General features: G+C 44.3%; 1 protein-coding gene across 3 annotated transcripts in view; it reads right to left on the bottom strand.

Moving 5' to 3' along the window:
• LOC147114861 (H(+)/Cl(-) exchange transporter 7-like) overlaps positions 1-27,533 on the bottom strand; it is a 128,422-nt gene that overhangs the window by 54,945 nt on the left and 45,944 nt on the right. For all 3 annotated transcript variants that reach the window (XM_085992894.1, XM_085992893.1, XM_085992891.1), the window contains 2 exons: positions 15,521-15,700; positions 541-634 (listed from right to left, as the gene is read on the bottom strand). In XM_085992894.1, coding sequence (XP_085849020.1) covers positions 541-634; positions 15,521-15,700 — 274 coding nt within the window. The remainder of the gene's footprint in view (positions 1-540; positions 635-15,520; positions 15,701-27,533) is intronic.

Raw genomic sequence — 27,533 nt, 5'->3', positions numbered from 1 at the left:
CTTCCCAAGCACTTGACTTGGTGGAGGGCAATGACAGAGAAGGGCTGCCAAAGGCATATGGCCCACACCTATTGTTATGCCACCCGTCACATCTACAAAACTGGAAAAGTGTTACAGCTTAGGCCTCGCCTCCTGCGGAATCTCCCCCCACCCCACTTCCCAAACCCCAAAGTGAACCCTGAAAGATGGCCCTGGAAGCTGATCCCGCCACCTATCTGGTGTCAGCGGGTAGCATTTGGGCTACGTGATTTTCTGTCACTTCCTGCCTGGAACAAGTGGGAAGTTGGTCGGCAAGATTTAAATGAGGCTCAGGAGTTAAAATAACACGGGCCTCATTTCTGGAGCAGTGAGTGAGTTTCCAACTCACACTGCTTCCCACCCACCCAAAACCCGCCCAGAGTTAAAATCAGGGACAAAGTCATAGTTACTGTGGATATGGTCACTGGAATTAAGGTACCTATAATTTGAGTTCATGAGGCAAACAGGCACTGGAGAAGATGCACGTTATCACTTCCACTGATCACTGCAGGTAATCCTCACCTCATGGTAGTTCAGCTGAGCACATTGTTTGTAGCTCTCCTCATTCCAGGTTTCGAAAAGCATTTCATTTTCCAAGATTCTAAAAAGTTCCAGCCTAGTCCCAAAACAAATGAAAGCATAATTGAGAACTCGACAATTGGAAGTAGTTAATAAAAGCAGCAAATGATTGAAATACATAACATCTGAAAAGAGAAAAGATAGGTTAATGTTTCTGATGTAGACCTTTCATCAGAATTTCTTTGTTTATTGTTCTCACCAAATTGGAAGAATATCACGAATGCCAAATGGAAGATTAGCACCAAACATTCCCATTTCAGGTGCATTACAAGTTAGACACAGAGTAAACTTTCCCCTTCACTGCTGCAACCATGGGCACCCCTTTACCCCAAGTCCTCACAGCAGCAAACTGGATACCCATTGGAAACAGCTGCTCAGAACACAAGAAATAGGAGCAGCAGTAGGCCATTGGTTGTCATTTTCCCAAATTCCATAGATTCTAAAATAGTTCCCGTGAATTAGAAGGTAGCAAATGTAACCTCACTATTTAAGAAAGGGGGGAGAGAGAAAACAGGGAACTACAAACCAGTTAGCCTGACATCAGTAGTAGGGAAAATGCTAGAATCTATTATGAATGATGTGGTAACCGGGCACTTAGAAAATAATAATAGGATTGGGCAGAGTCAACATGGATTTATGAAAGGGAAATCGTGTTTGACAAATCTGTTGGAGTTTTTTGAGGTTGTAACTAACAGAATAGATAAGGGGGAACCAGTAGATATGCTGTATTTGGATTTTCAGAAGGCATTCGATAAGGTGCCACACGATAAGGTGCCACACAAGAGGTTATTAAACAAAATTAGGGCTCATGGGATTGGGGGGTAATATACTAGCACAGATTGAGGATTGAGGATTGGTTAACAGGCAGATAACAGAGAGTAGGAATAAACAGGTCATTTTCAGGTTGGCAGACTATAACTAGTGGGGTGCCGCAAGGATCAGTGCTTGGGCCTCAGCTATTCACAATCTACATCAATGATTTGGATGAGGGGGCCAAATGTAATATGTCCAAGTTTGCTGATGATACAATGCTGGGTGGGAATGCAAATTGTGAGGAGGATGCAAGGGGGCTTCAAGGGAATATAGACAGGCTAAGTGAGTGGGCAAGAACATGGAAAATGGAATATAATGTGGAGAAATGTGAAGTTATCCACTTTGGTAGGAAAAATAGAAAAGCAGAGTATTTTTTAAATAGTGAGAGATTGGGAAATGTTGGTGTTCAGAGGGACCTATGTGTCCTTGTACATGAATCAATGAAAGTTAACATGCAGGTACAGTAAGCAATTAGGAAAGCAAATGGTATGTTGGCCTTTATTACAAGAAGATTTGAGTATAAGAGTAACGACGTCTTACTGCAATTGTATAGGGCTTGGTGAGACAACGCCTGGAGTATTGTGTGCAGTTTTGGTCTCCTTACCTAAGGAAAGATATACTTGCCATAGAAGGAGTGCAACGAAGGTTCACCAGACTGGTTCCTGGGATGGGGATTGTCCTTTGAGGAGAGATTGAGTAGACTAGGCCTATATTCTCTAGAGTTTAGAAGAATGAGAGGTGATCTCATTGAAACATACACGATTCTTACAGGGCTTGACAGGGTAGATGCAGGGAGGATGTATCCCCTTCTTCTACCTCATTTCACTTTCCTGCACTATCCTCATACCCCTTGAACCCTTAATATTCAAAAATCTATCAATCTCTGTCTTGAATATACTCAACGACTGAGCCTCCACAGCCCTCTGGGGTAGAGAAATCCAAAGATTCCCAACCCTCTCAGTGAAGAAATTTCTCCTCATCTCAGTCCTAAATGGCCGACCCCTTACCCTGAGGCCGACCCCTTACCCTGAGACTATGACCCTTAGTTCTAGAATCCCCAGCCAGGGCAAACAACTTCTCAGCATCTACCCTGTCAATCCTGCTCAGAATCTGATATGTTTCAATGAGATCACCTCTCATTCTTCTAAACTCTAGAGTGTATAGGCCCAAGCTACTCAATCTCTCCTCATAGGAAAACTCTCTCATGTCTGGGTACAATCTACTGAACCTTTGAACGTAACATAAGAACATAAGCAATAGGAGCAAGAGTAGGCCATTTGGCCCTTCAAGCCTGCTCCACCATTCAATAAGATCATGGCTGATCTTCTACCTCATCTCCACTTTCCTGCACTATCCCCATATCCCTCGATTCCCTTAATATCCAAAAATCTATCGATCTCTGTCTTGAATATACTCAACGACTGAGTCTCCACAGCCCTCTGGGGTAGAGAATTCCAAAGATTCACCACCCTCTGAGTGAAGAAATCTCTCCTCATCTCAGTCCTAAATGGCCGATCCCTTATTCTGAGAATGTGACCCCTGGTTCTAAACTCCCTAGCCAGGGGAAACATCCTCTCTGCATCTACCCTGTCAAGCTCCACAAGCTTTGAATTAAAGATGCTTTTATTTACATATCACATATTTAATAATTCCATAGGAAAAGGTGCAGTGCCAGAGAACTGGTGGATAGTTAACATTATATATCTATATTTAAGAAAGGAGATCAAACATGTCCAGGGAACTATGGACTAGTCAGCTTAACATCGGTGGTAGGAAATATAATGGAATTCCTTCTAAAGGAGAAAATAGAAAAACATCTAGAAACCAGAAAATATAATAAGGAATAGTCAGTTTGGATTTCAAAGGGAAAGTCTTGCTTGACTAATCTCATTGAATTCATTGAGGAGGAAACAGAGAGTAGACAAGGGTAATGTAGAACATGTAATATATCTAGATTTCCAAAAGGCCTTCGATAAGGTACCACATAATAGACTAATGAGTAAGGTCAGAGCATGTGGAGTTAGGGGCAAGTAGCAGAACGGGTAGCTAGCTGGCTGCAAGACAGAAAGCAGAGAGTAGGGGTAAAGGGTCACTATTCAGTGTGGCAGAAAGTAGGAAGTGGGGTCCCACAAGGATCAGTGCTAGGACCACTGTTGTTCACAATTTATATTAATGATTTAGACTTTAGAATCAAAAACACAATTTCTAAATTTGCAGAGGCCACCAAATTGAGGGGGATAGTCAATACTGAGGAGAACTGCAACAAATTACATGATGACATTAATAAACTTGCAGAATAGGCATCTAATTGGCAAATTAATTTCAACATAGATAAGTGTGAGTGTGATAAATCCATTAAGTGGAACAAGGACTCAAAGAGGCGATATCGAAGAATTAACATGAGTACTTTATTAACAACTGGGAAACACATACATCAGGCCTGCATCCTGGCATTCGACCTTTGCTGACCTTAACAGGAAGCAAACCTCTGACCTTAACAGGAAGCAAACCTCTGATCTTAGCAGCAGCATTGGCTACAGCACCACCTGGTGGATAACCTTAATCATAACATCCCAGATTACTATAGTGAGGTACTACATTTTTGTAAGGAAAATAAGAAGGTCACATATTACTTAGAAAATAAGAATCTAAATAGGGTAGAGGAGCAAAGGGACTGGGAGTACAGATGCATAAATCACTAAAAGTAGCGACACAGGTTAACAAAGCCATAAAAAAGCAAACCAAGCACTAGAGGGGTAGAATTGAAAAGTAGAGAAGTTATGCTAAACTTGTATCTGATACAATTGGAGTATTTTGTACAATTCTGATCGCCATATTATAAAACGGATATAGAGACACTGGAAAGGGTGCAAAAAAGATTTACAAGGATGATACCAGAAATGCGAGGTTCTACCTATCAGGATAGGATGAAGAGGCTAGATCTCTTTTCTCTTGAAAGAGAAGGCTAAGAGGTGACCTAATAGAATTGTTTACAATTATGAAAGGTTTTGATAGAGCAGACATAGAGAGAATGCTTTCACTTGTGGGGAAGAGCAAAACTAGAGGTCAGCAGTATAAAATAATCACCAAGAAATCAAATAGGGAATTCAGAAGAAACTTCTTTACCCAGAGAGTGGTGGGAATGTGCAATTCGCTACCACAGGGAGTAGTTGAGGCAAATAGTATCGATGCATTTAAGGGGAAGCTTCTTGTTGCACCGCCTTTAAGGCAAGTCCTTCCTCAGATAAGGAGACCAAAACTGTGCACAGTACTCCAGGTGTGGTCTCACCAAAGCCCTGTACAATTGTAGTAAGGCTTCCTTACTCTTATACTCCAACCCCCTTGCAATAAAGGCCAACCTGCCATTTGCCTTCCTAATTGCTTGCTGTACCTGTATGTTAACGTTCTGTGTTTCCTGTACGAGGACACCTAAATCTCTTTGAACACCAACATTTAATAGTTTCTCACCATTTAAAAAATATTCTGTTTTTCTATTCTTTCAACCAAAGTGAATAACCTTACATTTCCCCACATTATACTCCATCTGCCACCTTATTGCCCACTCACTTAACCTGTCTATATCTCTTTGCAGGCTCTTTGTGTCCTCCTCACAACTTACTTTCCCACCTAGCTTTGTATCGTCAGCAAATTTGGATACATTGCACTCAGTCCCTTCATCTAAGTCATTAATATAGATTGTAAATAACTGAGGCCCCAGCACTGATCCTTGCGGCACCCCACTAGTTACAGCCTGCCAACTCTCTTTTCTGTCCGTTAACCCCAACCCCATGAGTCCTTATGTTGCGCAGCAAGCTTTTATGTGGCACCATATCGAATGAATTTTGGAAATCCAAATATACTACATCCATTGGTTCCCCTTTATCTACCATGCTAGTTACATCCTCAAAAAACTCTAATCAATTTGCTAAACACGATTTCTCTTTCTTAAAACCATGTTGACTCTGCCTAATCATATTATGATTTTCTAAGTGTCCTGTTGCCACTTCCTTCATAATGGATTCCAGCATTTTCCCGACAACTGATTTTAAGCTAACTGGGCTGTAGTTCCCTGTTTTCTCTTTCCCTCTTTTCTTGAATAGCAGGGTTACATTTGCTACCATCCAAACCGCTGGGACCATTCTAGAACCTAGGGAATTTTGGAAGATTACAACCAATGCATCCACTATCTCTGCAGCCACCTCTTTTAGATCCCTAGGATGTAGGCCATCAGGTCATGGGGATTTTGTGGCTTTTAGCCCCATTAGTTTCTCAAGTACTTTTTCTCTACTGATATTAATTACTTAAGTTCCTCACTTTTATTAGCCCATTGGTTCCCCACTATTTTTGGTATGCTTTTTGCGTCTTCTACAGTGAAGACAGATATAAAATATTGCTTAAAGTCTCTGCCATTTCCTTATTCCCCATTATAATTTCTTCTGTCTCAGCCTCTAGGCTCCTGTCTTCCTTTTTACATACTCATAGAAGTTCTTACAATCTGTTTTTATATTTCTTGCTAGTTTACTCTCATATTCTTTTTTCTTCCTTTTAATCAAATTTTTGGCCACCCTTTGTGGTTTCTAAAGCTCTCCCCATCCTTAGGCTTACTACTATTCTTTGCAACATTATAAGCCTCTTCTTTTAATCAAATATTATCCGTAACTTCTTTAGTTAGCCATGGATGGATCACTGTTCCTGTGGAGTTTTTATTTCTCAATACAATATATATCCATTGAAAATTTTAGAATATTTCTTTAAATATTTGCCACTGCTTATCTACCATCATACCTTTTAATTGAATTTCCCAATCTACCTTAGCCAACTTGCCCCTCATACCTAGGTAATTGGCTTTATTTAAGTTTAAGGCTCTTGTTTTGAGCTTAAGTATTTCACTCTCAAACTCAATGTGAAATTCCATCATTTTATGATCACTCTTCCCCAGAGGATCCTTTACTATGAGAATATTAATTAACCCTGTCTCATTACACCATACAAGATCTAAAATAGCCTGTTCCCTGGTTGGTTCCATGACGTATTGTTCTAGGAAACTGTCTTGAATGCCTTCCATGAACTTGCCAATTTGATTTGCCCAGACTATATGAATATTAAAGTCCCCCACAATTATTGTATTACATTTGTTACAAGCTCCTATTATATGTTGATTAATACTCTGTCCAACAGTATAGCTACTGTTTGGGGGCCTACTACTCCCACCAGTGTTTTCTGCCCCTTGTTATTTCTTATCTCCACCCATACTGATTCTATTTCCTGATCTTCCAAGCCAAGACCCTTTCTTACTACTGTCCTTATGTCATCCTTTATTATCAGGACTATCCCCCCCTCCCTGCTCCCACAAACCCCCTTTTCCATTCTACCTGTCTTTTTGAAACATCAAGTGCCCTGGAATGAGATCACCTCTCATTCTTCTAAACTCCAGAGAGTATAGGCCCATTCTACTCAATCTCTCCTCATAGGACAGCTCTCTCATCCCAGAAATCAATCTAGTGAACCTATGTTGCAGCTTCCCCAAGGCAAGTATATCCTTCCTTAGGTAAGGAGACCAAAACTGTACACAGTACTCCAGGAGTAGTCTCACCAAAGCCATATATAATTGCAGCAAGGCTTCCTTAGTCTTATACTCCAACCCCCTTGCAATGAAGGCTAAAATACCAATTGCTTGCTGCATGTTAACTTTCTGTGATTCATGTACAAAGACCTCCACATATCTCTGAATATCAACATTTACTAGTCTCACACCTTTTAAAAAATATTCTGCTTTTCCATTCTTCCTACCAAAGTGGATTATTTCACACTTCCTCCATTATACACCATCTGCCGCCTTCTTGCCCAATCATTTAACCCAATCCCTTTGCGTCCTCCTCACTGAATATCTGGTCAGCATTGGGTAATAGTAATACTTTTGGTTACATCCAATTGTAATATCGTGACTTCTTACTGGGGGATTGTCGTGTGTGAAAAAGTGTCAGCCAAACCTTTTTTCATCATAATGTACACAAAAATGATAATAAATTGTATAGGAACATAGGAATTGCTAGATGAAAAACACCAACGTTGGTTCATCATCTAGTTTGCCTTCTACCATCCAGGTAGTTGCATATCACAATGATAATGGTGTTGTGGACTAATCGTAGAAATCAATCTCTATCAACTAGTCTACAACAGACCCAGACATGACTCGAGGAAAATCCCAGTTTTGGAGAGCTTTGGGAACCATAGGTCCAAATTCACCTTTTTCCTCCCAAACCATGCTACACTTCCCACGTCATGTCTCAAATGACTCAGATACTGTATACCAAAATGTTATTTTCTGAAAGAAATGTATCTAATTTGCATTTGAATATTTCAATACTAACTGCTTCCATCATCTCCCTAGATAGTCTGTTCCATATATTGACCATTCACTCACTGAAATATTGGCCAGAATTTTTACCTGGAGACCTGCTGGGAGCATGGAGGCCAATGAAATATGAACATGTGCATAATGTTCACTTAAATCATTCTTATCATTGCAGTTCTAATTCATGTCTTTAATCTCCCACAGGCCTATCAACTGTCCCGCAGGAAATGGTGCCGGAGGACGATGACGACTGCTCAGAGGAGGTCACTCACTCTGAGGGTGCACTGTCACAGGACTCATGCAGGCCAAGCACCAGCTCAGATACATGCAAGTCGGTGGGACCAGTAAGACAGATAGTTGTGTTGTCACCTGGTGCCTCATACATCACATGTGAGAAAGAGCAGATAGTGGAGACAAGGACAGCAGTGGAGAGTCCTCATTGGAGGGGGCAAGATGCTCCAAGCTCTGCTCAGCTGGACGCAGATACTGAACCTCAGGGGCCGTCAACGAAGAGGATAATTCTGGAGCAGCAGCAAAAATTGTGAGAGATTCTGGCAGACTTTCCAGCGCACTCTGCATGCTTACAGAGAGAATGGAGGAGTCTGTCTCAAGCATGAGTGGCATGATGTCGCAGACCTTAGCCATGATGTGCTCGTCCATGGAAAGAGTGGCCACCTGCATGGAACATCAAACACGGCAGTCAAATGAGTGCATGCTAGTACTCACCAATGCCTTGCACACTCTGAATACCACCTTAAATAGGATTGATCAAAACCTAGCCTTGGCCATTCATCGCCACACTGATGTGCAGCAAAGTGCTCTCTGGCTCATTGCTAGCAGGCAAGTGCAGGTGGGCCATGAGAGGGAAGGTGCAGAAAGGGGACAGGGAAGTGGGGACTTCCACTTCTCACCTTTTGCAAGCCCCCTTAGTCAATGCCCCACATGCTGCCTCATGTCCCGATGGCAGGTGCAGCAATCTTTGGTGGGGCCCTTACGGGCTCCAAAACCCAGAGAACATTGGCCAAAAGCATCTCAGCAGTCAGAGCAGGGAAGTGAGCAGCCTGCCTCTACCTCTGCTGAAGCCACAGGGATTGCACAACATAGGAGTAGTAGGAAAAGGAAGATAAAAAATTTGTAGTTGCACATGGGTATGTTACACAATTTTACATTGTTAAGTTTATGTTTAAATGTTGAGCCACATAAAAATTATTTCTTTGCACCACTTTACAGTTTTGCCCATAATTGCCGGCTGCCTGGCAAGTGGCCTTCTCACTTCTGATGAATGGTAAGACAAGATTTAAATCCGAGCAATGGGTGTCTATGAAAGGGATGCTTTGATAATTGCAGGACTGCTTTGTGCTTGTGAAGGGGTGGGAACAAGTGGGTTCAGCATGTGGCTGCCGCATGGGTGCAGTGGTGCAACCTACCTAAATCTTGCCATATGATCCCAGGCAGCAGTTTGTGCCGCTGCTGGTGCCATGGCCACATGAAGTTCCTCCTCCTCTTCCTCTGAAGAGGCACTGAGCTCTGCGCCTTGCTCCTCCTGCAGCTCCAATCCTTGCTGCTGTGCTATGTTGTGCAGAGCGCAGCATACCACGATCATTCTGGAGATCCTCGCTGGTGCGTATTGAAGGGCACCTCCAGATCTGTCCAGGCACCTGAAGCGCATCTTCAGCATCCCGATTGCTTGCCCTATGATACATCTCATCATCATATGGCTTTGATTGTAGTGCTCTTGAATCTCATTGCTTGGGCTCCTCACGGGTGTCATCAGCCACGTTTTAAGTGGATAGCCCTTGTCTCCAAGGAGCCAGTCAGTAAGTCTGTTTGGAGATACGACGAGCTCAGGGAGGGTGGACTGGTGCAGGCCAAATGCATCATGACAGCTCCCTGGGAATCTTCCACACATCTGCATAATTATCTTTTTGAGATTGCAGACGAATTACACATTGATGGAGTGGAAGCCCTTATGGTTCACGAACACTCCTGGGTGATCTGGGGTTGCCTTGATTGCCACATGTGTGCAGTTGATGACACCCTGCACTTGTGGGAAGCCAGCCAGAGCCACAAATCCGAGTGCCCACTCATTCTGACTGGCCTCATCGGTGGCAAAGTGTGCCATATTGCCTGCCCTGGCAAACATAGCATTGGTCACCTGTGTGATGCATTTGTGGGCGTCCGACTGCGAAATCCTGCAAATGTCTCCTGAAGATCCCTGGAAGGAGCCTGAGGTGAAGAAGTTGAGGGCGGTGAGGGCAGGTCTTGTTCCAGTAGGCTGCAAATGTCTGCCACAACCTGACACAATACCCTGAGCCTCCAGACGTGTCCAGGAAGCTGATCCTCTGCCTATATACCCCGTGTTGGGGGTATCACCTCCTGCGAGCTGCACCTCTGTGCTCATCCCCTCTCTCCTGTGGAGCGGCAGGTTTGTGAGGAGAAGGCTGCTGCTGCTCCTGCTGGTGTTGCTTGTGGAGTTGCTGCTCATGCTCATCTTGCTCGTTATCTGAGGTCTAAGGTGAAACAGCATAAGCGGCACCCATGTTGAACTGATGTATGACAGATGGAAACCGGATATCAGACGTACAAACCTCCAAAGTAGTGCAAGTCACCACCATGGTAGTAGAAATCACCTCCAAAGTTGTAGAAATGACCTGCAAAGCACTGCAAGCAAACTCTCAGAACAAGTATTATGAGCAAAAGTCTTTCACTTAGGCAAGGAAGCAGGTGTGAGGTCGCAGTAACTTATGGGACTTTTTTTGCCTGTCATTGGTTCAGCCCCCTCAATTGCTGCTCTTCTCACACCTTGCTTTCACTAGCGAGGTCCACGAAGCCCACGAAGCCCACGCACCCACACTTAAATTTGAAAACCCCTGTTAAAAAAGCTTTTTATTACCACTTAACATATTTAAATTGGCAACCCATTGATTTTGCAGATTGGTTTTTAATTTCCCCACCCCACCCCGCAACCACCCCCACCCCCCCCCCGCCCCACCCCCGTAACCCCCCCCCCCCACCCCCAGCAACCCCCGCCCCCAAGCTCAGGCCACGTCCTCTGGTTCTATTGTTCTGCACAAGATGAAATAACTTGGCATAGTTTACATTATCTAGTCCCATTAGAATCCTAAAAACAACAATCATATCACCTTCTTAATCTTCCTTTTTCTAGTGAGAACATGCCCAATTTACAATATTTTAAAGTGATTTACATTATTGCATTGTTTATTTGTAAGCAAATGATAAACTAATTTTATGAAGATGGTCCTGCTTTCATTTTATAATGAAGATCAACTACCGTTAAGCAAAGAACCCACAACCTAAATTTGTATAAAAATATGCTCAGTCAATTCACCTCCACATTGCTTTCATGAAACCAGCAACTAGTGATATAGTATCATAACACAACGAAATGCCAACATTTCCTAGAGTTAGGAACATAGGAACAGGCCATTCAGCCCCTCGAGCCTGCTCCGCCATTCAATGAGATCATGGCTAATCTGCGACCTAACTTCATATACCCGCCTTTCGCCCATATCCCTTAATACCTTTGGTTAACAAAAAGCTATCAATCTCTGATTTAAAATTAACAATTGATCTAGCATCAACTGCTGTTTGTGGAAGAGAGTTCCAAACTTCTACCACCCTTTGTATGTGGAAGTATTTCCTAATCTCACTCCTGAAAGGTCTGGCTCTAATGTTTAGGCTAAGCCCCCTTGTCCTAGACTCCCCAACCAGAGGAAATAGTTCCTCTCTATCTACCCGATCTGTTCCCCTTAATATCTTGAAAACTTCGATCAGATCACCCCTTAACCTTTTAAATTCTAGGGAATACAACCCTAATTTGTATAATCTCACCTTGTAACTTAACCCTTGGAGTCCGGGTATCATTCTGGTAAACCTACACTGCACTCCCTCCAAGGCCAATATATCCTTCCTAAGGTGTGGTGCCCAGAACTGCTCTCAGTACTCCAGGTGTGGTCTAACCAGGGCTTTGTATACAATAGCAAAATACTGCGGATGCTGGAAATCTGAAATAACAACAGAAAGTGCTGGAAACACTCAGCAGGTCAGGCAGCATCGAGGAGAGAGAAATGGAGTCAACGTTTCGGGTCAAACCCGACGAAGGGTTGGACCCGAAACGTTGACTCCATTTCTCTCTCCTCGATGCTGCCTGACCTGCTGAGGGTTTAGTATAGCTGCAGCATAACTTCTACCCCCTTGTATTCTAGTCCTCTAGATATAAAGGCCAGCATCCCATTAGCCTTTTTGATTATTTTCTGTACCTGTTCATGACATTTTAATGATCTATGTACCTGAACCCCCAAGTTTCTTTGGACCGCCACTGTTTTTAGCCTTTCACCATTTAGAAAGTACCCTGTTCTATCCTTTTTAGGTCCAAAGTGGATGACCTTACATTTGTCTACATTGAAATCCATTTGCCACAGTTTTGCCCATTCACTTAATGTCGGTATCCCTTTGTAATTTTATGTTTCCAGCTACACTGCCTACAATGCCATCTATCTTTGTGTCATTGGCAAATTTGGATATATGACTTTCTATGCCATCATCTAAGTTGTTAATAAATACTGTGAATCATTGAGGCCCCAACACAGATCCCTGTGGGACACCACTAGTCACATCCTGCCAATTTGAGTACCGACCCATTATGCCTACTGCCTGTCTCCTGCCGCTCAGCCAATTTCCTAACCAGGTCAATAATTTGCTCTCAATTCCATGGGCTTCTACCTTAGATCACAGTCTCTTATATGGGACTTTATCAAATACCTTCTGGAAGTCCAGATAAATAACATCCATAGACATTCCCCTGTCCACTACTTCAGTCACCTCCTCAAAAAATTCAATCAGGTTTGTCAGGCATGACCTACCTTTCACAAATCCATGCTGGCTCTCTCTGATCAATTGCAAATTTTTTGAGGTGTTCAGTCACCCTATCCTTAATTATAGACTCTAGCAATTTCCCGACAACAGATGTTAGGCTAACTGGTCTATAATTCCTTGGTTTCCCTCTCTCGCCATTCTTAAATAGCTGAGTGACAGGCGCAATTTCCCAATCTTAAGGAACAGTTCCTAAAATCAAGAGAACTTTGGAAGATTATAGATAGGGCATCTGCAATGTGCTCACCTACTTCCTTTAAAACCCTGGGATGGAAACCATCTGGTCCTGGGGATCTGTCTCTCTGTAGTCATTATTTTCTTCATTACTGTTATTTTACTTACATTAATTTTATTGAGTCCCTGTCCCTGATTCAATATTAGTTTCTTTGGGATTTCTGGCCTGCTATCCTCTTCCTCTACTGTAAATACTGATGCAAAGTAATTATTCAACATGTCCGCCATTTCCTTATTATCATTGATAATATCACCGCTTTCAGTTTTTAAGGGGCCAACATTGCTCCTGACTACCCTCTTTTTCCTAATATAATTGTAAAAATTCTTTGTATTGATTTTGATATCCCTTGCAAGTTTCCTTTCATATGCCCTTTTTGTAGTTCTTACTGACTATTTTTTGACCCTTTGCTGTTCTTTGTACCTTTCCCATTCACCAGGATCTGTGCTATTCTTGTATGCCCTTTCCTTTGAGTTTTATGCTGTCCCTCACCTCTTTAGTCGTTCATGGCTGAGTTTTTTTGGTAAGTAGATCTCTTGCCCCTCAGGTATAATCTGGTTCTGTATCACATTAATTCTTTTTTAAACATCTCCCACTGATCTTCTGTCATTTTATCCATTAACAGATTTGCCCAGTTTACTGTGGACAGTCTCTGTCTCATCCCTTTGAAGTCGGCCTTACCAAAATCTAGAATCTTAGTCGCTGTTTCATGTTTCTCCCTTTCAAAAACTACGTTGAACTCAACCATGTTATGATCGCTGTTGGATAAATGTTCACGCACAGTTAGGCTGCTAACTAAATCTGACTCATTACTCATTAATAAATCTAATATGGCTTGGCCCCTTATCGCCTCTAGGACATATTGTTGTAGAAAACTATCCCGAACACACTCAAGAAATTCACTACCTTTCTCACAGGTGCTAGTCTGCTTATCCCAATCTGTATGAAAGTTAAAATCCCCCATTAAAACTAAGCTGCCTTTACTACACGCTTGTCTAATCTCTGCATTTATACAATCTAGCACTTCACAGCTGCTACCAGGGGAGCTATACACAACTCCCACTACAGTCTTAAATCCTTTCCTATTTTTTAAATTCTACCCATAAAGTCTCCACTGCCTGCTTACCTCTCGTTGTATCTTCTCTTATCATTGAAGTGATTTCATCCTTAATCACTAAGGCTACTCCTCCCCCTCTGCCATTTTCCCCATCTTTCCTGTAGACATTACTCCTAATGATAACTTTATGATTCTGTATCTAACTTTGTTTCTGATCTCAGCTGTGTCACTCTGGGGAGAGAAGGAAACCTTCGGATGAAACTGAAGTTCCATCTGCCTGAACATTAAAGATCCCATGGCATTACTTGAATCGTAAGAGTGCTCCTGGTATCCTGGCTATCATTTTACCCTCACTAAATAGCACTATTCATCTAGCTGATGTTAGTAGGGAATTGCTAGCACAGAGTGACTGCTGTTTTCCCTACAGAACAACAATCAATGTACATCAAAAGAAAAAGAAAAGTACTGTGGAGGTAATTTGAGACATTTTGGTGACATAACAAGGTGTTACATAAATCTCTTCTTTTCAAAGGGAGAATCATCTCCAGACTGTTCTTATGTACCTTCTGATGAGATTCACAGAAGTTTGCAAGGAGATTATTCGCCTACCCTTGCAGCTAAAGTTGGTAAATAGCAGAAAGAAATCAGGGAATGAGGAGAAAAATGAGGGAATTATTTCAAAAAACACAGAAACTGTTGTCAGATTGTGGGTCAGGCCATATGACTATAATGAGTCTCTACTGCTAATTTAATCTATTTTACATCAATTGCACATAGATTATGACAAGCATAACTACATAAAGTAAAATGGATTTCATCTTCAAACACAGCTGGCAGTTTGCTGTGACCAGTGTCACAGAATGCATCTTAATTATTTGGTTTTCCTGCTTTCACTTTCTTTGTTGGATTATCTTGCACCATTCTTGCCCAACTGGCAAAGTGGCCAGTCCTGTAATATATTTCTATGGTTTTCAAACTAACACCACAGCATTTATTGGCCAACAGCAATGCACTTTCTTAAGTCAGCATAAGCAGAATGTAATTTCCGTTCATCCTCACGCCCACTGGGATTTTTTAATGCAGAATCCTGAGCAAGAACTGACGAGCTTGTTATACATATTAGTGAGGAGATTAGAGTGTTGGCTCACTTTATTCAGAAGTTAAAGCTACAGCCAGAGTTCTGTGAACTAATTTGTTAATAATGAATCCCAACTGCTACAAAGCCATTGGGCGTGACTGTTTCCTGTGAATTATTTTCATTTCATTTCTTATTTATAATAATTCTGTTTTTTAATATCACAAGTACTTTGTTTAATTAAAAGTTCCTTTGGGTAACTATTAGTTAAACTGAAATCATTCTTTTCCAAACAATGTGGTTTGGATTTAGATTTGCTCGTGCATCATTATAAAACTGTTTGTTTCAACACTCCTGACATGTTGGTTCCTACTAGCAGCTGCTCAGTGGGTTCTTCTTGTTCAAAGGTGCAAACCATCAGGCCGATATAATTCATCAACATTCATTCATAACACCAAGTGACAAAACCACTGGGGTTCTAGCACACAAATTGCTCACCTGGTGATGCTTCCTATAAATACTTCCTCATGGGCTTGTTCTAGTTGATAAATCACAGGGAATCCACCATGGCTTGTCTCCAGGAGAAGCTCAGCCAGGGAAGAGACCTTTTCCTTCAGGTGGAGGACCTTTACTTGAAGCTCCATGACATCTTTGGCTGTAAACAATTCTAAATTCAGCCTGTGAGAATGAAGAAGGAAGTCAGGTATAATTAAACAAACTTGTAGTCATGAAAGGTATTTCCACATGTGGTTATTGTTGTTTATTAAAAAGAACCTGTAAACTGAAACAATCAAAATAGCTTAACATCAGTCTGGCCCCAGCATAAAGTAGGAACATTTATATTCTTTCAACACATTTATATAAAATCATCTTTGCTTCATAGTTAAATGGCCACATACTAGCTTGGGTTTCAAGCTATCCATGTGCATGCTGCAGGACTTGAGCTGTAAATGCAATATATGCCAATGTAACTATCAAGCTTGATATAAAAAGAAAGACTTGCCTTTCATGATCACTGACAATCCCAAAGCACTTTACATCCACTGAAGTACTTTTTGAAGTATAGTCACTGTTGTAATGTAAGAAACGCGGTAGCCAATTTGCGCACAGCAAGCTCAAGCACATCAATGTGATAATGACCAGATAATCTGTTTTTTAGTAATGTTCAGTGAAGGATAAATATTGGCTAGGACACCGGGGATAACTCCCCTGCACTTCTTCGAAATAGTGCCATAGGATCTTTTACGTGCACCTGAGAGAGCAGACGGGGCCTCGGTTTAACGTCTCATCTGAAAGACGGCACCTCCGACAGTGCGGCACTCCCTCAATACGGCACTGGAGTGCCAGCCTAGATTTTTGTGCACAAGTCCCTGGAGAGGGACTTGAACCCACAACCTTCTGACTCAGGCAAGGGTGCTACCCACTGAGCTGCTGGCTGACAATGTATATATGTAAAGCACTTGAATATTGTTAACCGAACATTAGATTCCCACCATGATGGGAGTGAGCACTTTGTACCAATTACATTTCTCTTGTATTCTTATATCATTCATTGACAGAATATTCTAGAGGGTCTGGAAATAAAAGCAGCTCGTTATAACCTAGCCAATTTGAGTGCTTATCCAGATGACAAGCATAATGGACAGTGCATTGTTAAAAAGATGGAATATTGGACATTTTTATTAATTAGGTCTACCTTGTCACATTTTTGGCATTAGTTGAAAAAATCAGAGTATTGAATATGGTTGAGCTAAAGTGAGTGTGCAGAAATTCTTAGGGGGAAAAATTTGGTTGCTTTGCGCCTCCCGTTAGCGTCCCTTGGGGCGCTAATGGGCCGCAAAGCAACTAGCGCCCGGGTGCGGCGCCGCTAACGCCTCCCACGAAATTCAGTGGGAGGTTCACGGCGGCAGAAGCTGGTAGCGCTCTGCAGCGCAGCGCCTCCGGCGATGACATCATCGCCATGCGCAGCACCCCACTCACCCCCCGACCGCAAACTTGGCTCGCACCCCCTGACCTACCACCGGACGCTATGTCTGACAGGGTCAGGGTGGTGTTTTTGCAGCCGGAGCGGTGATAATTAAAGGGCAGATGCCGGGCAGCCATTTTTTTGAGGCCGTCTGCCAGCACCTGCTCCCTCTAAACTCCTCTTGCAGGGTGCCGGCCGCAATCAGTCAGCCCGGCCCTCCTCTTGAGTGCCGGGCTCTTTGGCCGGCACCCCACTCCCTGGTGGTCCAGTAGGGTCCCGGTGCGTGCTGCGCTAGGCCCCTCCCCTTTAATCTGCATGTAGCGCTGCGATATTCAATGGGAGCACCCCAAGAGGGAGGGGGAGCGCTTCCAGTAGCGTCCCGCCTCCTGCTTGGGGCGCTACCATTGAATTTCGGGCTCGGGGCGCTAAGTTTTTCAAGGCGCTAAAAGCAGTGCTCCGAGAAGTTATCAGCCCAAAAGGCGCCCGAGCCAATTTTCCCCCCTTACTCTTTATTCTGAGGCAAATGAACTTGCAATAGAAGCCAAAAAGAGAGCCATTTTGCTTATTCTCAGCGGACCTGCAACACATATATTACTTAAGAATCTGATTGCTCTGACTCAGCCTAAAGACAGAAGGTATGAGGAGTTAGTTCAAGTGGTCAAAGAACATCTGAGCCCAAAGCCATTCATTATTGCAGAGTGGCTGAAGACTTTAATAGCAAGTGCACTGTTATTGGACCATTATGACCCTAATTTGCCACTGATTTTATCAGTTGCAATGATTTCTCACCAAAATCCTTGTAATTGGTGCGCGGTGAAGATCATGTCCATTGTGCCCCTTAGTGGGCAGAATCTGCATTGCAACTCTGGGAGGAGCTCTTCAGCCACTGGGAGAAAGCGATTGAGGAGGATTCTTACAATGACATTCCCTGGAGCAGGGAAACTCCTCTGTAATTACCACAATCGGACTTGTCACCTTTCTTGAAGATGGTCTTCTTAGGCAGTCCCTCAGAACCGAGGACGACTTGCTTCCACATTAAAAATGAGTTTGCAGGTGACTGATGAGTCCAATGTGGACCTACAGTCTCTGTCACAGGTGGGGCAGACAGTGGTTGAAGGGGCGGGTGGGTGGGGTGCTTGGGTTGATGTGCGCTCCTTGCGCTGCCTGTGCTTGGCTTCCGCTTGCTCCCGGCGAAGAGACTCGAGGTGTTCGGCGCCTTTCCGGATGCTTCTTCTCCACTTTGTGCGGTCTTGGGCCAGGGATTCCCAGGTGTCGATGGCGCAATCGGACTTTTCACCTTTCTTGAAGATAGTCACAATTACGGCATCTCTGAGATCCACTGGCATGCTCTCCTCCTCCCAGATAAGAGAAATGAGTTCATGAATTCACGCCAGTAGTGCTTCTCCACCATGCTTTAGTGCCTCGGCAGGGATTCCATCTGCTCCTGAGGCCTTGTTGTTCTTCAGTTGTCAGATGGCCTTTCAACCTCATGCCGGGCTGGGGTTGTGCTGAGATGCTGGCGGGTAGCATGCTGCGGGATGGAGTTGAGAACACTTGCGTCGAAGACAGAGTTTCGGTTAAGGAGATCTTCGAAGTGCTGCTTCCAGCAGACACTGACTGCCTCTCTGTCCTTGATGAGTACCTCTCCGTTCTTGACCTGCAGTGGGGTAGGACCTTGGGTGCTTGGGCCGTAGGCGGTCTTGGCTGCGCTAAAGAATCCACGCACGTCGTGGTTGTCGGCTAGCTGCTGGATCTCCTGCACTTTCTCCACCCACCATCTGTTCTTTAGGTCGCGAGTTTTTTGTTGGACCTCGGCCTTCAGGCGTCTGTAGAGCTGCTTTCTTGCTCTCGAGTTCTGTTGCTGTTTCCAGATCAGGAATGCCTTGCACTTGCAGCTTATTAGCTCCTGGATCTCCTGGTCATTCTCGTTGAACCAGTTATTGGTGTTTCCTGGTCAAGTGACCGAGCATCTCTTCACAGGTGCTGATTATGGAGGCCTTGAGTGCAGACCAGGCGCTGTGGGCACTCTGTGTCTCTGCATCACTGGGAGCTGAACTGTCCCGTTTCCTATATCAGGTTCATGCATTGATTTGACCATCAAGAAATTGTTTACTGGGAAGCTGAACTCACTTTCCATCACGGCCAGTGACATAAGTAATGCTACAGCATGTGTCCTTGCACTATCCCATGTTATGGAGTACATGGTGTACGGGTGGCCTGATGATGGTGTTTTCCCAGCAGATCTACGATTATAAGGCAGACATCTTCTCTTCTTCTTCTTCTTAGGCAGTCCCTCGGAACCGAGGATGACTTGCTTCCACATTAAAAATGGGTTCTCAGGTGACTGATGAGTCCAATGCGGGACCTACAGGCCTAGAAATTCGGTTTTGGCGCAGCGAGGGCTTTAGCGCCGGAAGTTAGTGCCGGCGCTAAGTCCCCCTGCGCGCGCCAAAAATTCAGTAGCGCCGCGCCCAAACGGCTGCCGGCGCTACTGAGGGGTCTCAGCGCCTCAAAACTGGCGCCACGCGCCGCATTGCGGTGCTATTCCGGCGCTGCGGCGCCCGCTGCGGTGCGGCAGGCTCGGGAAGTGCAGGCCTCCTCCTTCCGTTAAGGAGGAGCTGCCTGCACCCGGCCGCGGCCCACGATAATCTTTTTAAAAATGAGCCCGGCACCTCGGACAAGTGCCGGGCTTGCTTCTGTTCCGGAGGGGGTGGGGGTAAGTCTGGGGAGGGAGCTGCGGCCAGGCGGCCGGCGGGAAAGCGGCCGGCCGCCGCGGGGCCTTTAATGCGCCGGCGCAAAGTTCTGTAAGGCACCTCTGCCAGAACGTTGCTTGCGGCTGCCACGGGCAAGGCGGCCGCAACTCAATTTCTGAGTTCGGGCGGGTTACCATGGCAACCGGGACGCTGCGCACACCGATGACGTCATCGGTGCCGGCGCAGCGCTACCGGCCTAACGCCGATTTAGGGCCCCTGTCAATTTCTAAACTGGCCATAACTTCGGCGCTAGGCCCTCTAGCGCCTCAAAAGCGGCGCTAAGGCCAGTGAATTTCTAGGCCAATGTCTCTGTCACAGGTGGGGCAGACGGTGGTTTTGCTGTTTTCTCTCTCCCTCCTTTCTTGAATAGCGGGGTTACTCCTCTGAGACTAATTATTCACAAATCCAATGTAAAGTCCTTGCAGTTATATTTGGAATGAAGAAACTTCACACATATCTATTTGGATGTCCTTTCATTCTGTATACTGAAAATAAGCATTTACCCTTCATATTCTCTGAAAAGTGAGGAATACTTGTTTTAGCTTCAGTGAAAATTCAAAGGTGGGCTATTCACTTACCAGCTTATCAGTTTGACATCAAGTATAACCATCAAAATTGAATGCCAATTCAGATTTTTTGTCCCGTTTCCTATATCAGGTTCATGTATTGTTTTGACCATCAAGAAATTGTTTACTGAGAAGCTCAACTCACTTTCCATCATGGCCAGTGACATAAGTAATGCTACAGCATGCGACCTTGCACTATCCCATGTTATGGAGTACATGGTGAACGGGTGGCCTGATGATGGTGTTTTGCCAGCAGAACTACGATTATAAGACAGACATAGAGATGAAATGTCGATCAAAGATGGATGTTTGCTTTGCGGACTTTATGGACGGAATTTTCTTTATCTCGGCGGGTCCGGTGTGGGCGGTGGCCATGTCAGGTCACGACCCCGCTGCTGGCTCCATCCTGCTGTTGAAAATGAACTTACCTTAATGGGGTCTATTAAGCCCGCCCAGCACATTACCCGGCCCAATGAGATGGAGCGGGTCTGGTGACGTCATTCATGACGTGTTTTCAGCTGGGATCTTTAAAGGGACCATGGCCACATTAGATTTGAAGTTTAATCTAACATAGTGCTGTCAGTGCACTACAGCATTGGAGTGCTGCAAACACTGACAATCACTGCACAGAGGCAAGGGGCTGCACCCAGGTTCTCCGATGACTCCCTCCATATGCTTATGTAGGGAGTCACAGCACGCAAGAAGGTCCTCTTCCCTTCCGATGGGCAGAAGAGACCTCCCCAGGCAATCAACACAGCCTGGTTGCAGATTGCAGAGGAGGTCACAAGCAGGAATGTGGTCGGGAGGACCTGGGTGCAGCGCTGCAAATGTTTCAATGATCTGATTAGATCAGGAAGCGTTAGTACAAAGCCACACTCAACCTTATCCTGCTGTGCCTCTCATCACATTCCCATCACTCTGCCTTCCCTACCCTACTCCTGCACATTCTTACTCACACCAACTTACCTTGCACCTCCACCCATCCCTCTCTATCTACATTATCACATCCCCATCTCGCTAGCAACCCCTCACACTCACCCTCATCCTAGTGCAATCATACCAACTAACAACACACAAGGGTAGCCACTTGGGTGTTTTAACCAATGTTTATGTAAAATTTCTGTTAATGTGGTATCAAACATAAAAATCTTTATTTTCAACACTTTCCAGCCTTGGAGAGATTTGTGTGCACCTTTGGAAGTGGCTTAGTGAGTGGCAGTGAATGGTGAGACATAACGGTACCCCCCGCAATGGTGATGAGTGTGAAAGGAATGGCTTGGTCATTGTAGGGATGCTTTATGGTGTTGGTGTGGGATGGTGCCAACCTGGCACATCATGTGGCATCCATATGGGTGTACAGCGTAAAGTTAACTAAATCTGGCCATGATGAAGCCATCCCTGGCCTCCCAGGCAGCAAAATGCTCGGGTGCTGATGTCCTGTGCAGCATCAGGTGATTGCGGAGAAGGTTGGTGTTGTTGGTGCTGCTGATGTGCCTGGTGCTGCCGATGTTGGAGCTCATCGTGGTCCAATTCTGAGGACCAAGGTGAGACAGTATAAACGGCACCCATGTTGATGGAATAGATGGCAGGTCGAGTAGAGATGACAGAAGCAATCTGTCAATGGTGAGAGAGTTCTTCCAATGAGGTGGCACTGGATGGAGACTTTGCTGGAAACACTTGCAACCTGCAGAATCTGTGCTGGAAATGGACTGAGCAACAGCTTCTGCCTGAGGAAAGTGGTCTGTCAGGTAGGAGCTTTTACTGTACAATTCATGCTGTCAAGTAATCAGCTGGAGCAACGGCCACGGAACTCCCGCCTCAGGTTGACAGATGTGTTTCCCGAGCCACGTGAATCCCGTGGCCAAGCAGGGAAATTTTAAAAGTAAGTGAAAAAAGGCTCTTAAGTGCCTGTAAACTACCTGATAATCATCTCAATTGGGTCCCCCGCCGCTGCCGGTCGGGTCAGCTCTGCAATGACAGACGCGCTTGGGAGAAAGGCACATGGGAGCGAGATGACAGCGTGTTCTCGACCCGTTGTCAAAAATAACAACTTTCCCACCCAGCTCACCACCGATCATGCCCGCTACCACCCCAGAAAATTCCGGCCTATATTGTTATTTCAACTAAATTTCAAAACCGTATCATCAAGGAAATACATGCTGTTCATCCTGGTATAGTAAGAATGAAAGGATTGGCTAGAATGCAGGTGTGGTGGTCTTTCCTAGATCGCAACATAGAAGATGCTGTTCACGAGTGTCAAGCCTGTCAGATCAACTTACCTGTAGACACTGATGAAGCTAGTACTTGGCAATGGCCAACAAAGCCAGGGCTGCATATTCATGTTGAAATTGTTGAGCTGAAGACATGGAAATCTTTACTTATTTTAGATTCTGAAAGCGGTTCCAATGTGATCAACAGGTGTATACGATTTTTCTCAATTTTTGAATAAGAACAGTGTATCTCATATTACTTCAGACACCTGCAGTCCAATGGGAAAATTGAAAGGGCTGTACGTACATTCAAAATGTCTCTAAAGAAGGTGTTATAAGATCCTAGCACCATGCATCAAAAAGTAGCTGTATTTCCTTTTAGTTATCGTACAACACCTCACCCTGTTACCGGTATGACACCTGCTGAATTATTCATTGGAATGAAGTTTTGATTATTTTAAACCTGACTTGAAAACATCAGTGTCAAGTAAGAAACTTTGTAATGCTGGATTATCGCAACTTTGAAGCAATATCGTGTGGGGAGAATGAGTATTATGTCTTGATTTCTGTGGGAATATGAAAGAATGGAGTGTTGGTGGAGCAGAAAAGGCTAAGAGGAGCTTTAATAGAGCCACCATGTTTCTGTGCTACCATAGCATTTTTTTTTCATTGTTTGCGAAACCAGTCCCACAATATAAATAAACCAGTTTCATGAATCAGTGGATGCCAGGATGCTTCAGTCGGGATTCCTACTCCGACTCTGAACTCAAACAGGATGTAAGTTTGATTTTCAACAACAACTTGTATTTATATAGCGCCTTTAATGACTTTTGAGGAGTATATTTTGCAAGGCTCCACTCCTGGCGTAGGTCCTCACTCAATTAGAGTGCAGATCAGAGAATCAGGCCGAGAGGTCAATAAGCCCGATTTGCAGCGCTCCTGATTTTCTCGTGACTCATTTTAATGATTGGAAAATCTGAAGCACCAAGAATTTGGTACTGACCTCCTCACAAAATTTTCCATTGAGCAAGGCTCTGTCTTAAGATCAGTGCCTCATAAAATTTACTGTTTCATGCCACAACCTGTCAAACCCACCCCATCCCAAAAAGTGAAATTTCATCTTTCTTTTATGTGGGTTATTTGCAACAGTACATAGTCTGTAGGTGTATCCACACACACATACTCAGTTTTTAATATACCATGACCCTCCCTTACAGTCTATGATTACATGTGCAGTGTTTTGTTAACCTTGTAAAAATAGCTTACAAAATAGTGAACAGCATTGCCCTTTTAACAAATTAAAATAAGCATTCAGAACTATTTCTTCTTACTAAAAACATACATAGTCCTACACTTCTACATTGTTAATGCACACCAGTAACAAAAGAGGCATTCAGGAAGAAATATGTGGTGAACCTTGTTTATCCACTGTCTGGACTGAAAGCAATTTACTCTGGATGGTATTCATGTTAAATTAGCCTTACTGTAAACTGATTTCTTTTATCATGATGGACCATTGAGTTTTGAATAAATAAGCTCAGCCATAACTTTGCTGCAGTGGTGTTATTTTACCTATAGCGATAAATAGCAAACTTGCTTCTTTTACATTACTGGCTTTGGTTATGGGAGGCATTTAATAGTTTACACACTGACTGGTTTGGTCTAATTGTAGGACATAGTTGAAGAAATTAGGATGTTTTCCTACTGCTTATTTATGGATGACTGAGAACTGTCTAGTGAAGTAAGTCTTGGTGGTTTGTCTCAAGCTGTATTAAGGTTATAAACAATTTTTATTCCAATTAGGTTAAGCATTCTATCCAGCTGTAAGATATAGCAACATAATTAGTTGAACCTTCCAATACTGTTGTGGGTTTCACCATTTAGTCCGAGTTGTACATTCAAATAATTGGTAGCCCCCACCACCCTCACCCACCCTGTGCTCTTCTGCACCCCACAATGAAAGTTTGGGCTGCTGCTGCCCCGGGCTCCCCTCCTTCCTGCTTGCAAAACTCTCCTGAATCATCCCGCAATATATCTCACCTCTGGCCTGGTGGCCTTCGGGCTGCTCGATCTTTGTAGGGCCAAAGCTAGCAAGCCACTTCTGGACGCGCGTGTCAGGCAGGCAGCTAGCCAATGGGATGTTAGGACGGCCCGAGCTTCCCTCCTGGAAGTTAAAATTCCTCCTGGTATTCTGTCTCATCACAATCACTGAATTTCCAATATAATAACCATAGGAATAAAATGCCTCCTGTTAACAACTTTTTTAAAAATTCATTCCTGGGATGTGGGCATCGCTGGCAAGGCCAGCATTTATTGCCCATCCCTAATTGCCCTGAGAAGATGGTGGTGAGCCGCCTTCTTGAACCGCTGCAGTCTGTGTGGTGAAGGTACACCCAAAGTGCTGTTAGGGAGGGAGTTCCAGGATTTTGACCCAGCGACGATGAAGGATCGGCGACATACTTCTAAGTCAGGATGGTGTGTGACTTAGAGGGGAACTTGAAGGTGGTAGTGTTCTCATGCGCCTGCTGCCCTTGTCCTTCTAGGTGGAAGAAGTCGCGGGTTTGGGAGGTGCTGCCGAAGAAGCCTTGGCAAGTTGCTGCAGTGCATCTTGTAGATGGTACACACTGCAGCCATGGTACGCCGGTGGTGGAGGGAGTGAATGTTTAAGGTGGTGGATGGGGTGCCAATCAAATGGGCTGCTTTGTCCTGGATGGTGTCGAGCTTCTTGAGTGTTGTTGGAGCTGCACTCATCCAGGCAAGTGGAGAATATTCCATTACACTCCTTACTTGTGCTTTGTAGATGGTGGAAAGGCTATGGGGAGTCAGGAGGTGAGACACTTGCTGCAGAATACCTAGCCTCTGACCTGCTCTTGTTGCCACAGTATTTATGTGGCTGGTCCAGTTAAGTTTCTGGTCAATGATGACCCCCAGGATGTTGATGGTGGGGGATTCGGCGATGGTAATACCGTTGAATGTCAAGGGGAGGTGGTTAGACTCTCGCTTGTTGGAGATAGTCATTGCTTGGCACTTCTGTTGCACGAATGTTACCTGCCACTTATCAGCCCAAGCCTGAACGTCATCCAGGTCTTGTTGCATGGTCATGGACTGATTCATTATCTGAGGAGTTGTGAATGGTGCTGAACACTGTGCAGTCATCAGCGAACATCCCCATTTCTGACCTTATGTTGGCGGGAAGGTCATTGATGAAGCAGCTGAAGATGGTTGGACCTAGGACACTACCCTGAGGAACTCCTGCAGTGATGTTCTGGGGCTGTGTTGATTGACTTTCAACCACCACAACCATCTTCCTTTGTGCTAGGTATGACTCCAGCCAGTGGAGAGTTTTTCCCCTGATTCCCATTGACTTCAGTTTTCCTTGGGCTCCTTGATGCCACACTCAGTCAAATACTGCCTTGATGTCAAGGGCAGTCACTCTCACCTCACCTCTGGAATTCAGCTCTTTTGTCCATGTTTGGACCAAGGCTGTAATGAGGTCAGGAGCCGAGTGGAAAATGTTAATATAAATATCCCACTTTTTTCTCAAACCAGAGGGGGTGAATTTCCTTGCTGTTTTCAGCACATTAGTTGTGTGTAAATGATGTAGGAAATTTTCTAAGTGAGGAAAATCGATAATAGGGTATTTCTGTGACCTGTTGCAGGAAGACTTGAAGCCACGGTAACCGGCCTACACTATTCTTTTAGGTGGTTACGAAGGTAACCACCTTCAACTTCTATGGCACAGGACTATTTCAGGTGGCCACAGGGGATCTCTGTACATTCACCCAGGGAGCAGTACAGGAAATGCATTCATCGGTCTCTGGTGGCCTTTACATGAGCAGCATAATTCATGACCTTTAGAATCACAGCAAGGCAGCAGAGTGATAGGGCCATTCCGTTTCATGAGGTTGCTGCTTCCCCAAGGGCAGGGTGCAATCAATGGCACCCACATTGCATTGAAAGTGCTCACAGAACACCCATGCAGCTATATAGTAAGCAGACGCATCAAGCAGCTTTAAGGCCATTTCTGCAACTTTTTTTGTTGTTTTTCTGCTGCCACATGAGTATTTGGGCCAATAGTTCTAAGGCTCCTTTTTTCCCACCTGCACCTTTAGTGTAGGTCTGCCAATGGGAATCCTTTCTTTTTGAGGAAGACGGGGAGGACCAAAGGAGGGATGACAGACAGGTCAGGTTGCATTAGAAGTGTTCTAGGTCCACACCTGCATAATCAGACATAGATATATACACCTCACTTTCACTGAAGATTAGTGCCAGCAGAGGATGCTATTCACATAGTAGGTGCTGCAAATGGACCAGATGACATAGATAAGGCAAGGTCTGACTAACCATAATGCCGGATGGTTCATTGGTAGCACCACAATCACAGTATGTCATGGTTTCAATGGTAATGCATGAAAGAAGGCATGCCAATGTGATTAACAGCCAACTGAGCCTGATTGTTTGCACCCGTCAATATTGCAGCCATCATTTCTGCAGGCATTGGTGCACACATCTGCAATAGCCATGTGGAACTATCGTCAATGTCTCCGGGTCAGCAAAGAGGCAGAGCTGTGCCATGTGCTGAAAGAACACCTGCAGCTAACACAGCGCAGGGCTGGCATAGCCAGTGACACTTATAGGTCAGCTGCAGCCTCTCTCTCCCTTCAGCCTTGGTAATGTCTGCTAAAGGGTTGAAATGCCTTTTAAGCATCTTCTAAGCCTGCAAGGATTTTTTTCTCCCCCTATTCTACCATTTCCTTCTTAATTGTCCACATCCCTTTATATTTAACCAACACACAATTTTCTGGACCTATTAGAAGGCTATCTCCTGCCCAAATCTGGAGCTGTGAATAATTATCTAAAAGGCTGACCCCAGAAAATTGACTGCAATTAGCACATTGCCATACTGACAAAATTTAGTAGTGACTTGCACCAGTACATGAACATTTTTTGAGGAGGTAACAAGAAGGGTCGGTGAGGGTAGTGCGTTTGATGTAGTGTATATGGATTTTAACAAGG

The sequence above is a fragment of the Somniosus microcephalus genome, chromosome 7, assembly GCF_052327205.1.
Source record: "Somniosus microcephalus isolate GS21.2 chromosome 7, FLI_Smic_1.0, whole genome shotgun sequence".
Classification (NCBI taxonomy): Eukaryota; Metazoa; Chordata; class Chondrichthyes; order Squaliformes; family Somniosidae; genus Somniosus; species Somniosus microcephalus.
The sequence above is the reverse complement of the archived record's forward strand: the minus strand, read 5'-3'. Positions and strand labels throughout refer to the sequence as shown.